We start from the raw sequence: 13,181 nt of genomic DNA on the forward strand, positions 1-13,181 counted from the left end.
AGGGACCAAGCTGGGACCACGGGGACGACAGCATGTTTAATTCTTGCTTGACAGATACTGTGTTTTGTCTTTTGAGCGGAGCGGCGCCGTACGTAAATACAGCGTTACATCATACCACCGCTCCTCCATATTTGGTGATTTAGTATGGCTCCAGAGCTTGGAAGACTACAAATCCCTTCCGCCAGGCTCCTGCTTCATCAATCACACCCTACACTTCTGCTCGCCTTCCGTCAGATCGCAGGCAGCACATGGAAATGGGCACTGCCCTCCACCACTCCGGGAAAGAAACCTCACCTTTAGTATCCGTGTCTGGGAAGTGCAATATGGGGAATTACTGGGAGGGGGTTTCAAGTCTCACTCAAAATACAGCTTAGCAGTAGCTGTGTTTCCTCTTACATGTAGAGATATTCACGTTTCAGGGGAAGACCGATTACTCTGCAGAAACAGCACACACTTGTTCACATGACGTCTGCGTGTGCACGCACATGGCTCTGCACACAGACACGTGCGCAGACAGACACCCATGCACCGGCAGGATCTGCTGCCACCACAAAACCTCCAGAGCTGCAGCTCCCCAGCACAGTTTGGCAGCCGTCTTGGAGGCCAGGGAAGGCTGCGGGAGGATCCTGCTGAACCTCCCAGCGCCTACTGCCCTATTATGGTTTAACTTTGTGGCCAAAGCGAGCCCCAGACAAGCTCCAGCACATCATGTGATGATGTACTGTGCCTCCGACAACCCCAAGCGGTCCTGTGGGCTCCCCGAAGAGAGGCACAGGCAGTGCCACATCCCCAACATCACTGGAGGGGGAGTTTGCAGCTGGTCCAGGCACTCATTGGGGTTGATAGGCTGCGGTCTCGCCTTTTTCGACTGGCAGCGTTGGCATGGCTTGAAGGGATCTGAAACGCTCGCTGCAAATGGGCAGTACTTTTGTTTACTAGTAGGGTTTTAAAAGCAGAGCGTGCCTTGTTACACTCCCAGAGCTCTGGGATTTTCTTTCACATGCTACACTTTTATTTTTTTAACCTCATTTATGAAAGTATCTGCATGGCCAATGGCTTTCTGATTTTATAAAAAGGAAAAAAAATTATGCTATGAAATAGAATTATTTACCCTTTTTTCTTTTTTTAAATTACATTTCATATTGTTTGTTGCACAAAACAGAACTCTGCCTTGGACATTTGTACGGCTGACATGTGGTTGTGTAAACCGCAAACAAAATCAAGATACATCTGTCAAAACCACATCAGAGACAAGAGAGAGCACAGCGAAGCATTTATCATTTGGCTGAGGAGGCAGGCTGCAGAGAGCAGCCTTTCCTGTCAAACCAACCTTTTGAAATTTCCAACATGCCCTTAAACTTTTCGAATAAGCATGTCTGTGCGCTTCAGCAACTGCCCTCTCTACTCTGGCCTGGCCAGTCGAAAATGGCATCTTAAAGTCAAGGTCGGTGGTGTCACTTTGCCATGGGGCTGTGTTTAATTACAGTCCATACGCTGACAGCCAATATGGAACCAAGGCTGGCGGATGCTCGGTTAACTCTTTCACCCCTGACTTTGCCCAAGACTCAGAAAGCAGCCTCGGAACCCTCCTCCCGCGGGCAGACACCGGGAGACGGTGACTACAATGCAGGCAAATCACTGGAGTGGCTGGAACAATGCGGCAGGAACACCGGCTGGCACGGCACGTGCCTGTTGCTCCCGCCGCCGCGCGGGCACCGGGACACGCCGCTAACCCAGCAGGGAGGGCATGGGCACCCGGCCCTCACAGCACACACTGCCAACATGCTACGGTGCGACTGACACGGAAATACACTCGCAAACGCTTCCCCTTGCTTTAATTTACCTGCTATATGTTCCTGTTTAGGGCAAATTCCTCTAGATGACGTTGATAAACAATCGTCATCCTCTGGCGTAACCTGGATGCCAACCTCCACGGGATTGGATGCTTTTTTCAGCTCACTTGGTGAGGGTGAAGGTGGCTTATCCACAGCCTTCTCTAGGCAGAGACTGCCATTGCATTGTTTCCGTTTGTGCTCAATAAAAATAAGAATGTCCCCCAACGGAAAGTTCATCTGACACTGGCCACAAGTGAGGAGGTCGTGGTCCCCTTCCGGAGCTCCCAATGTGCCATGTTCAGGTTCATCATCAGTGAGAATGGCTTCAAGAGGTTCGGCTGCAGTTTGAGAAACAAAAGGAGAATGGTTAGAGCTGTCGGGAAAGGCAGCGGGCGCAGGGGGAGGAACGCGCCGAGGCCCCTCTTCATGAATATTACACCCCGCTCTGGATGGAGCCCGCCCGCTCCCCCCAGCCAAACCAGGCAACACAGCACGGCTCCGGGGACAGGGATTCAACAGTCACAGGGAAGAGATTCTGCAGGAGCAGCCCTAGCACGCACAACTCAGAGGGACAGCACCGCAACTGTCTCAGTGCTCCTACACGAGGGCACATTTCTGACTCCTTGAACGATTCGGTGCTAAAATCAAATGGATAGGCTGAGAGAACGCACTGGGAAACTCCTGTGGTACTACGACAAGAAGGGAATGTGGTGTTTTATTGCTGGATGTATTATTTATGTACATGAATTCAAGGCTAAAAGCACTGCACACACTCTCACACACATGGGTGTGTATCTTCCACCAGCCAGACAAGACCCAGTTTCTAAAATTCAGAAATACAGCGCAGACAGAAGGTGTTTCAACACACACACAGACACACCACGCTCCCTGTACAGGCCGTGCAGGTAACGTGTGCATGTGTGTGAAAGAGAAGGGGGAGAGCCAGCCTGCATGGGCACACACGCCCAGGCACCCACACGCAGGGCACATCCAGCCCTCAGAACACACGTGCACACGTAAACGCACGGATTCGTGTCACTGTCCCCATCGGCCTGTCTGCGGCTTCCAATTTAAAAAAATCCTACAGGCAGTGGTTATACACCAAGTGGGGGGGCAGTGGGGGAAGGGGGAGGGTATCAGGCAAATAAATAAATAAGTATCTGTGGCAGAAAACTGAAATGATAAAAAGCAAGTGCAGCAGAAATGCCTGCAGGGTGGGGGGAGGCACCGCTCACTTCTGAGCTACTCCTCAGGATCCAAATAAACAGCAAATTCACCACCCAGCCCACTCAGAGATATTAGCTGGATGGGGTATTTTTTAGTACTTAAGGAAATAAGGAGATCAGTCATTTAGCGTTTTCTAATCCTGAAATAAGGGAATACCTAAATTATCTCGAACATGTTAGCACCCATGGCCTTCAACATCTAAAAATCAGCCTGGCCAAGCAACTGCCACATTTCCTCACAACAGTGAGAAGCGCCTTCTTTAAACTCAAAATACCTTGCCTAATGTTGTCAAAGTTGACAAATTTTCTGAATGAGCTCCAAAAAGCTTCATTATGAGGCTATTTCTGCTCACAGAATCGTCAGTGGATGCTTTAACGAGGCAGACTCACTCTCTTTTCTGTTGGCTTTTTTTTTTTTTTACATTACATTTGCAGAAAAATACCTTGGCAATCTCTGTGCAGCCTCCACCGCCATCGCCGTTCACGAGGGGGGGGAAAAAATAAATACGAGCAGCAGCGTGTTGGTGTTCGTCTGTCTGCGCAACACAACACGCACGCTAACAGCAGCGAGCAGGAGGAGAGGGTACTACAAACACAGCCCACCCCAAAACACTGCCAGGTAACGCAGGAGACACAGAATACAACTCCTAAACAGTTAATCAGCCTGACCTTCTTTAGCTGGCTGCCAATTTCACATTTAATGAACTTAAAGCCACAGAGAATCAAAAAATAGATTTTAATTTGACTGCACAATATTGGAACTGATTTTGATAAAGTGCAAAAATCCAGTGAACTCAGGTTAAATTTATTTCAACCCTACCTAGGCTGAATATTGAGGAGGAAGATCTGGAGTAGCTCCCAGTTGTGCTGCGTAAAATAATATTGAAAGAGCACACTACCTCGCTGTACCTCAGCTCCAACTAGGACACGGGGATCCAGCCCATCATTTCTTGCCCCTAGTACTACTTCTAATTTAACGTAAGGTCAACCACAGGAATATGAAGGTTACATTCGTATTAATAAAAACAATGTCTTAATCGCTGGGGCTTTCTGCTAAACTTGCAGAGCGGCAGGAGAGGAGGCACACACAGCGTGCGCCTCACGCTGCTCCTCTCGGGAAGCCGTGAGGAGGAGCGGGCTCTGTTTCTGCGGGATTGCCGGGCACGGCGCTTTTCCTCCCCGAGCCGCTCCCTGCGTTCGGACCCAGGGAGAAAATTATGGCAGGAGACTAATCCCGCCGGCAGCTCGGCAGACAAAGGTATTTTTGCGAACCCAACTTCGAGCTCACCGACCCTCCGCAGCAAAGAGACACAAAACCACCCGTGCTACCCTCGCAACTGGCTGAGCGAGGAGCTCTGCCTAATCATCACTCAATTATAATGTTTTCCCGCGGCCTGATTCCTTTCTGACGTTGTCACTATTATTTAGCAGGGGAAGGTAACCCGCTGCTTCGACACCAGACAGTTAAAAGTGGCACGGAACAAAAATAGACTTTGCTAAAAGTCTGTACGGACTGGGCTGATTTACAATCAAAACCAGGAAATGAAGTGGTAATTCAGAGGTTGCTGATTACACCTCCACATTTCACCTAATTAATTTTATAGGAGGCAAAGTTCTTGAAAATAACAAGATGATCAAATGTACAGATATAAAACCTGTAACCTCAACATTTTCTATGCTCTTAACGTAAATTATTGCTAATTAACAAGAATTATATACTAATGTATGAAATACGGCTGGCACTGTGTTAGCTGCAAAACATTTGGCTCCTGATGGAGGCAGAGCCAGCAAAAAAAAAAATTATGTTTTTTATTATTACTGCTACTTTTAGAACATAATATAAAATACCGGGATTACAAAGAAAACACCAGAATACATTTCACCTGGTCTTGCCTCCGATTTGCAGGATGCATCTTTTAATTCTGGGGCAATCAAAATTCCCTGCCTGGGTCCCTAATCATCCGTCTCTATTTTTCATGCAAATTGCCCCTCCACCAACATGTCTTTTCAGCTTTCCCCCTTCGCCCTCCTACTCCCCCCTTTTTCCCCCTGTTCCCAGCCACCAAAACAAGCGCACCGGCAAAGGAGGGATGGATTTTGGAGTGCCGGGAGAAAGGAGGTACGGGGGCGATGGGGCGGGCAGGGGGGTGCCACAGCGCGGTGAGGGGAAATGCCCGCGGGGCAATGCGGGATGCGCTGCCGGGGCATTTTCCCGCACCGCACCGTGGGAAGGATGGAGAAGGGTTCTTTAATCCCAAGTTTGCGTCCTCGGATCGTGCGGTGCGAGGAAAGGGGGACTTGGGGGTACAATGGGAGCCGCCAACACGTTACGGGGAGGGAGGGGAAACCCGGGCAGGGGGAAGGCGAGCATCCCCCGCCGCCTCCCGGAGCAAGCAAACTCCGCGCAAAATTAAGAACAAAGAAGAAGAGGGAGGGGGGCGTGGGGGGGTGGAGGGGAGGGAGCTGGGCGCCCTCCCCCTCCCGCCGGCCGGGCGGCAGCGGAGGAGCCGGCCAGGTTCAAGTTCGCGGGGCTGCCCGGTTGTTTGATCTCGCTGTGCCTCCTAGCGACCGAAGCGGGCACGGATCCCGCCCGCCGCCTCCGCCGCCCCGGCCCCGGCCCCGCCGCCGCATCCCCGGCGCGCCGCTCCCCCGGCCCGGCCTCCCTTTCCCCGCCGGCCCCCGGCCCACCCACGCCCCCTCCCCACGGCCGGGCCGGCTCTGCCCGCGGGGACCCCGGGCCCGGCCCGGCTCCGCTGCCGCCCCGCACGTGGGCGCGCTCCGCGCTGCTCGGCCAGGAGCCGCCGGGGGATCCCGCCCGCCGCCGCTGCCCCGGGGCCCGGCCGGAGCCCCCAGCCCTGCTCCGCTCCCGCCGCCATCCCCGTTCCCCGCACCCACTTCCACGGCCGCCCGGGAATAGCACCCCCGGGCACCCCCCATTTCTGGGGGGGGCCCATCCCCATATGCCAGAGATGCTGCACCCCATCCCTAGCCAGGCAATGAAAAACAAAAAAAATTTTTAAAAAGGCTCCCCGAAAAGTATCGGGGGAAAGAGACGGCGGGGGAGGGGCTGAGCCCCCGACACACCCCGCGTTTCAGGGCAAACTTTGGGCAGGCAGAGCCCCCGGCCGGCCCTGCCCGCGGCCGCATGCAAAGAGGCAGCGCCGCTTCCCTCGCTCCATGTGCGAGCCGCAGTGTCTGGGCGGCCCTGGGGGAAGAGAAATCGCGGCGCAAAGTTTGGGGGGCTTTGCGAAGGGCCGAGGGAGCCGGGGATGGCTGGCAGGAAGAAACGGCACTGGGTTTTCTGCCATCCCTGGGAGGGAACAAAACCCGCCGGGAGTAACGGGAGAGAGAGAAAGCAAGAAATAAAGGAAAGGGGGGGAAAGGAGTGAGGAAAAGCATGCAGCATTTCCCCTTCCCCCAGGCTCACCCCGAGGAAAAGAGGATTTTTTTTTCTCCCTTCCTTCCCACCCCCCTCGCCCCAAACCTTTCCAGCTCGAGTTGCCTTTTGTTGTGCAAAGAGCGCTCCCGCTTATCTTGCATCTAGCCCTGGTGTGTGTGGTGGCGGCTGGAGGGAGGGACGGACGGAGGGAGCCGGAGAGTTTTTGTTGCGAACGGTGTGGTGGGGCTCGGGGTTTGTTTTTTCTCTCCCGGGGAGAGCGGATTTGGTTTGGGGTTGAAATGCGGCGGCGAGGAAGGGCCGTTCGCGGGTGTGAGGGTGCGAGCGTGTGTGTCTGTGTGTGTGTTGAGTGTGTGTGTGTGCGTGTGTGTGAGCGCGCGTGTGTGCTCAGCCCGGGCTCGCTCTCGCCTGTGTTTGTTGGCAGGAGGCTCCCCGCACACGCGGTGCTTGTAAACATTCAGACACGAGATTTTTCCCAATCAAAATCCACTTCCACTTTTTTTTTTTTTTTTTGAAAATCTTCCAAAAAATAGTAAGCGAGCGGGAGAACGCGAGGCGAGGGCGAGGAGGGAATCCCAGCCGGCGCGGCGGGGCTCGGCTCGGCTCCCTGGCCGCCCGGTGCCGTCCCCCGCCCCAGCCCCAGCCGGAGCGGCGGCGGGGCGGGCGCGGGGCGAGGTCGGGGCGGCGGAGCCCCGCACGGCGCCGGCCCGGGGCGGCGGGGAGCGGCGGGACGGCCACCCCGCGCCCCGCGGCGGAAACAAAAGGGAGGCGGCCCGGCCGGGCTCGGCTGCGGCCCCCCCGGAGGGCGCCGCGGGGCGAGGGGGCGAGCCCGCCGGCAGCGCGGGGGCTCCGGCCGCCGGACTTTCTCCGCGCTCCGCTCGCCCGCGCATCCCGCCCGCCCCGCCGCCGCCGTGTCCGGCGTGCAGCCCGCCGTTCCCGCAGGAATTTCTTCCCACTTTCGGCCGGCTGTGCCCCCGGCAGCCCTGCACCTCGCCCGCGCCTCTCCCGGTGCCGGGCGAGAGCTGCCGCTCTTGCCGCCAAAGAGCGCGGAGAGCGGGAGGCGAGAGGCGAGCGCGGAGCGGGGCAGCGGAGTGCGCGCCGGAGGGCGAGGGGCACGGGCAGAAAGAGAAGAAAAGTCATCAAGGTGATTAAATTAGAGAGGGAGAAATTACCCGGAATGCCGAGAATCCCGAGCCGGCGCTGAGTTCATTTTTTCCCCGACTCGCTCACTCCCTCTCACTTTTAATTTTTTTTTTCCCCTGCTCTCCCTCGAATTAAAAATTAAATCCGTGAAGAGGAAATTAAATAAATTGCTCTCCGGGTTACTTACGTGAAAATTCCCGTTTGCTTAAGTGCTGGGGTTTGCCTTGCTTGCGGCGCGACATGGTGGGTTGGTGGCTTCGGTGGCTTGTGAGTCGCTCGGTTCACATCGGGAGAGACGGGTTAGAGAGGAAGGAGACTCCAGAGAAAATATCTTCATCAATGTCTTTTGACATCCAAAATAAATTAGAAATAATACAAAGATGGCGCAGGGAAGATGAATTGTGGGATAGCAGTCATGGCTTTTTTTTTTTTTTTTTTTTTTTTTTTTTTTTTTTTTTGTGCAAGGAAAAAAAAGAGAGAGAGGGAGAGAGAGAGAGGGAGAGAGAGAGAAGGAGAGAGAGAGATGAAAAAAATGGCAAAAGCCCCCCTGAGCTGCAAGTTCAAGTGCGGACGTGACGTCCCTGCGAACTTGAACGTCAGGAGCCTGGATGGACAGAGACATACAAAACATGGGCAGGGCAAGCCGGGGAGAGGGGAGGAGGGAAGGCGAAGGCAACACCAATGGACACTCATCAGGGGCTGGACATGAAAAAGAGAGCAGGACAAGCCAATGGACAGTGATCGCAGGGGGGAGAGGGGAGGGGGCGCGGCGGGGGGGGCGCACCGGCCGCCCGGCGCACGCTGCCCAATGGAGCCGGGGGGCCGGGGGCGGAGGGGGCGGCGGCCGCGGCCGCGAGTGGCCGCCGAGCCGCGGGAGCGAGAGGGGACCCCGGAGAGGGGCGAGGGGGGGAAATTGAACACGCACACGGGGAGAGGGAAGGGAGGAAAAGGAGCGGGAGAAAGCGAGCAGGCAGGCAGGCAGCGGCAGCTCTCGCACGCACACCCCCGCTGGAAAAGCAAACACATCGGTGAAGGCAGAGCCGGGCAGAGAGGGCTGCGGGGCAGGCTGGCCGCGGGCTGTGCCGAGGAGGTGGGGGAGCTGGGGGAAGCCAGGTAGGACCGGAGACCACCCAAAAAGCAAGCGGGGGGGGGGGGCATCCGGCTCCCGGCTTCCCCGCTCGCCCCCCCCCATCCTCCTCGAAGCCGCCGAGTCCCCTCCTCCCGGGAGCTGCGGCCCGGCCCCGGGGGACGGCGGCGGCGGCGGCGGCCCCGCGGGGAGCCGGGGGGCGGCGGGGGCTCGGGCCGGGCCGCGGGAAACTTCGGCGGCGAGCGGCGGCCCTTGCCCCGGGGCGGGCGGGGGAGCGGCGAGCGGAGTTTGGCGGGCAGGGGAGGAGAAGCCGCAGGAGCCGGGCGCGGGGGGGGCGGAGAGCGGCGGGACCTCGCGGCTTTCCCGCGGGCTGCCAGCCCCGGAGCCCCCCTCCGAGCCCTGCCCGCAGCCGCGGACTCCGAACGAAAGCGAAACGCGGGGCTGCCGGCGGCGGGGCGGCGCGGGCAGCGGGCTGGCAACGGGGGAGGGCGGGAGAAGGGGGGAGGCGAGGCGACGGCAGGCACCGAGAAGTGGCTGGAGTTGGGAGGATGCGGCGGCGGCAGCGGCTGCAACTTCGCCGAAAGGACCTGGAGCGGGGCGGACGCTGCCGGCGCCGGGAGGGATCAGGTTGCGGTAGAAATAAGCTCTGGAGGCGAGCGGGTGTGCGGAGCAAAGTGCGGCTGCCAAGGGACTGCGAGGGGCGCAGCGTGCTCGGCACGGCGGCGGACAGCCCGAGCGGAGCCCGGGGGGACGAGGAGCTGCCCGCCGCCCTTAGGGACACACGGCATTAGGGCAGCGGGGCCGGGGCTCGGCGGGACCTGTTGGCCGAGCTGCCGGGGCCGAGCCGCTCCGCCGAGCGATGGTTTCAGCTTCCCGCCAGCCGCCCCCGGCCCCGCCCGCCGCCGCTCGGCCCCCGCTCCCCTCCGGTGTCCGCCCGCACGGGGATGCGCCCGGGGAGCGCTGCGGGACCCGGCGCAGGTGGCACCAGCGGCCGCTCCGCGCTCACGCCGCTCGCAGGCAGGGCTGGCCGTGCCAGGCGTGCACACGGGCGTGTGTGCCTGAACCGGAGATGTAGATATATATATGGGGCTTGATTTATATCTAATGGCACGTATAAAGCTTTTGAAGGTGGCTGCAATGTAAAAAGTAATGACTTTATTACCTCTGAAAGGTTCTGCGGTTCGCAGTTAACACTCCTCTGAATTACAATTCATTATGCTCTCCAAAGCCAACCTGCATCAGAACACCTACCTGTCCTTATTCCCAATCACAGGCATCGTTCATTGATTTTCTTTTCTAAATATCATTGCAAATTAAGCACTTGGTGACAACTAAATCTGTTTCATTATCGTGCCGTGTTTGAGATTCCAGAGGTGACTTCCCAGATCGCATCTCAAAACCTACAGTCAGGCGCTAATTTTACAGATGCTTTCATGAATGGCAGCGAGGATGTTCTTACCATCAGCATGCCCTTAATTCCAGCACCGTAAAAATGCCTCGATTTAAATGGAAACTCGCTGCCTTAAAAATAATATTTCATCCTGGCTGGATAATTATTAATATTAGCATTTGATCGCAAAAGTGCTGGCTCCCCCTCGTTCCTGTACCCCCCCCACCCCACCCCACAGCGCTTCGCATTGTCATGTGATTGGAGGGAGATAACAAATCTCAAGAAAGAAAAGGAGTGAGAAGACATTTTTAACACGGCATGACCGCAGATTAATAATGCAGGTGGGTTTTTATTTCATTGTATTTTTAGGGGAAGGGAACGAGGCTGTTTAACGAGCAGCCGTGGACACAAAGTGACTGTATTTACAATCCTTGATGTGGCTTTCGGTGAGTAATAAATTATGACAATATTAAAATTATTTTCTGGCAGCCCAGTTAACTGCGCTGGGGACCGTAAAGCCCCTACTGATTCCATTTATGCCTTGTAATTGCGGTCCACGGTCTCGCTCTAAACCTTTTGGTGTATATTGTGTGTAAACTTTTAGCTAATAGACTTTTTTTTTTGAATGGAGGGACTTTTCCCGGTACTTCCTGCCGTATACATTTTGTCTCTGATCTCTGTATTTAATGGCCAAGTCCTGGTTTATGCTTTATAATGTGTTGACAAGTTTTCTAACAGACTTTCTGAAATAATGCACATATATTCAAGTCGGTTAGAAACTCCACAGTATTTTTAGAGTCGAGTAGATCTATATCCTAATGCACTGAGAGGGAGTGTAAATCATAGAGGATTTCATAGCCCTTTCAGTAGTTTTCTGTATGAAGTATGAGCAGCGTGGCCTCCAGACGTAACCTTTTAGAAAAAAAGACAGTGCTTTTATTTTATGGTGTAAAGTGCTTTTAGCTTCAGGGCTCTGAACGTGAATGTGGTCAACAAACAGCTCTAGCCAGGGAGCTTGCTACAGCCTGCGCCGGGCGCTGCGGGGAGGGATGCGGGCTGAGCATCCCCCGGACACGGCACCCCGCCGGTGCCCTGGGCTCGGACACCGCGGGAAGAGGCTGGGATGCTCCGGAGAGGCTGGGGATGGCAGCAGGGCCAGCCCCGGGGGCACAGCCGGGGCTGGAGAGCTGTGGAGCAAGGGCGATGCATCCCATCGCTGCATCCCACAGGCTGCACCTCCTGCATCGCTGCTTCCACCCCCCAGCACCCCCCTGACACACCGAGCATCCCCAGCCCTGTCTGCACCTCCTGCATCGCTGCTTCCACCCCCAGCACCCCCCTGACACACCGAACATCCCTAGCCCTGTCTGCACCTCCTGCTCGCTCTCCCCTGGCTGGGCTGTGCTATCAAACCCACTGCAAGTGGCTGGTGAACACAGAGAGAAATGCCCAAGTGCTGGCTGCTAACACCTAGAAACCCTGGCAGATTGGGAGGGCCGGTGAAACAAACCCAGGCCAGCGCAGGAGATGACCCAGTGATCATGTTCTGTGCGCTGACACAAACCTGTGTCACCTCCTGCCCTGCACACCCTTTGTCCAAGCAGGGCATGCCTCGCATGGTGCTGCAGCGTTGGGAGCTGCTGTCACCCTGGCCATGGCATCAGCTGCTCCTTGGCTGCGGGCTCCCAGCCCCAGAGCAAAGTCAGCTGGGGAAATGTGGCCCTACACCTCAGCAAGTTCTGAGGTACACGCTGAAATCAGAGCCACGGTGGGTCTCAGGCTGCCTCCAAGGGGAAGCTATCCTTAGAGAAGGGTCTGTCTCACTAGCTGAGTGCCCATCCCGCCCCAGGCTGTCCCACGTGAACCAGAGCCCTGAGACACCAACTCATGCCCTGGAGCAGCTGAGAGCAGGGGTGGGCACCCATCCCTGTGCCACAGCAATGGCAGGAACCTGCAGCAGCAGGACACAGTGCCCAGGTGAGAACATTCACGCTGTAAGAATCAAAGATTTAAATCTGCCAAAATGTATCCGTCCCTTTCCTCATACCTCAGCTCTCTGCCTGAGAAACAGCGTGGTCCTCCCTACATCCAAGCACCTGAGATTCTTAGAGGTTGGGAGAGACAATTCTGTAGGAAGGGACATAAAACCAACACTGAGGAGTGTGGCCTTCCTCCATGTCACAGGCAGGCTCCCAGGGCTGGGAGTTGAAGGTGCAAAGAGCGTGGCACAGCTCATGCCACGTTCTGCTGTCCCTGCCTGTCTGCTGCCTCAGTGACAGACTTGGCAGTGCCTGAGTTCAGCAACTTTGGTGGGCAAATGTTCCTGCTTCGAAGCTCCAGCTGTCACTCACTCGCTCGGAGCAGGAATCTCACTTGCCAACACCACAGAACATTAGGACCAAGCGCAATTGCAGAGCTGTGGCGGCTCCCGGCGCGGGGCTGCGTTATGTAAGGGCAGCAGATCGCACGGGTGCTTTCCCACACCGCCTCGATAGCCTCCACCGGGCGGAGGCACCGTGGGTGGAACTCTTATCACACCAGCCCGACTCCCCTGAATGAGCAGAGAGAGCACTTGCACGTTCTAGAAATAGTGCATGCATTGGTATTCCCGCAGGAGAAACTTGGGCGCGCTGCTTTGCCTCCTTTTCTCCTCTCCTTTTTTTTTTTTTTTTTTTTTTTTTTTCTCTTCTCTTTCCCCTTTTTAATAAAGGCTCAAAATAAACTCTGATTTTGCAAGCTCTTACTAGCAGGCACAGCATGCAGAGCAGCGAGTCCGTGCAGGATCACAGACATCTGAGCGCCAGGTGACAGAAAGATTTCGTTATCGGCTTGCCCTAGGCAGGACCTGGAATAAAACCCTCAACTTGGGGAGACTTTTTTTCCATGGGTTGTTCAGCAAGGCCTGGGATTTCAGCCTGCCTCTGCTTGCACAGCACCTAGCACGATGGAGCCCTGAACCTTGACTGCACTTTCTGGGGATCACTGTGAAATAAATGGCACCAAGTGCTCAGGGAACTGACTTTGAAGTGGCAAAAACCCTCCCTTGAAGCACACAGAGTTTTGCTTGCGTGGGGGCAGGCAGAGGAAGGCATTACTAAAAATC

The 13,181-nt window shown here is 56.0% G+C and overlaps 1 protein-coding gene across 8 annotated transcripts in view; it reads right to left on the reverse strand.

The window, feature by feature from the left end:
- The window catches only part of BCL11A (BCL11 transcription factor A), a 74,061-nt gene extending 65,761 nt beyond the window's left edge, over window positions 1-8,300 (reverse strand). For 4 of the 8 annotated variants that reach the window (XM_063152778.1, XM_063152782.1, XM_063152781.1 and 1 more), the window contains exons 1-2: window positions 7,789-8,300; window positions 1,844-2,173 (exon numbers count right to left, since the gene is read on the reverse strand). In XM_063152778.1, the coding sequence (XP_063008848.1) occupies window positions 1,844-2,173; window positions 7,789-7,843 (385 nt within the window). In that variant the 5' untranslated portion in view covers window positions 7,844-8,300. Of the gene's footprint in view, window positions 1-1,843; window positions 2,174-6,545; window positions 6,938-7,788 lie in introns of those variants that run through there. The other 4 variants (XM_063152776.1, XM_063152775.1, XM_063152780.1 and 1 more) reach the window with 3 other exon arrangements.
- Between the last annotated feature and the right edge of the window lie 4,881 nt (window positions 8,301-13,181).

Source organism: Melospiza melodia, chromosome 3, assembly GCF_035770615.1.
Source record: "Melospiza melodia melodia isolate bMelMel2 chromosome 3, bMelMel2.pri, whole genome shotgun sequence".
In the NCBI taxonomy this organism is placed as follows: Eukaryota; Metazoa; Chordata; class Aves; order Passeriformes; family Passerellidae; genus Melospiza; species Melospiza melodia.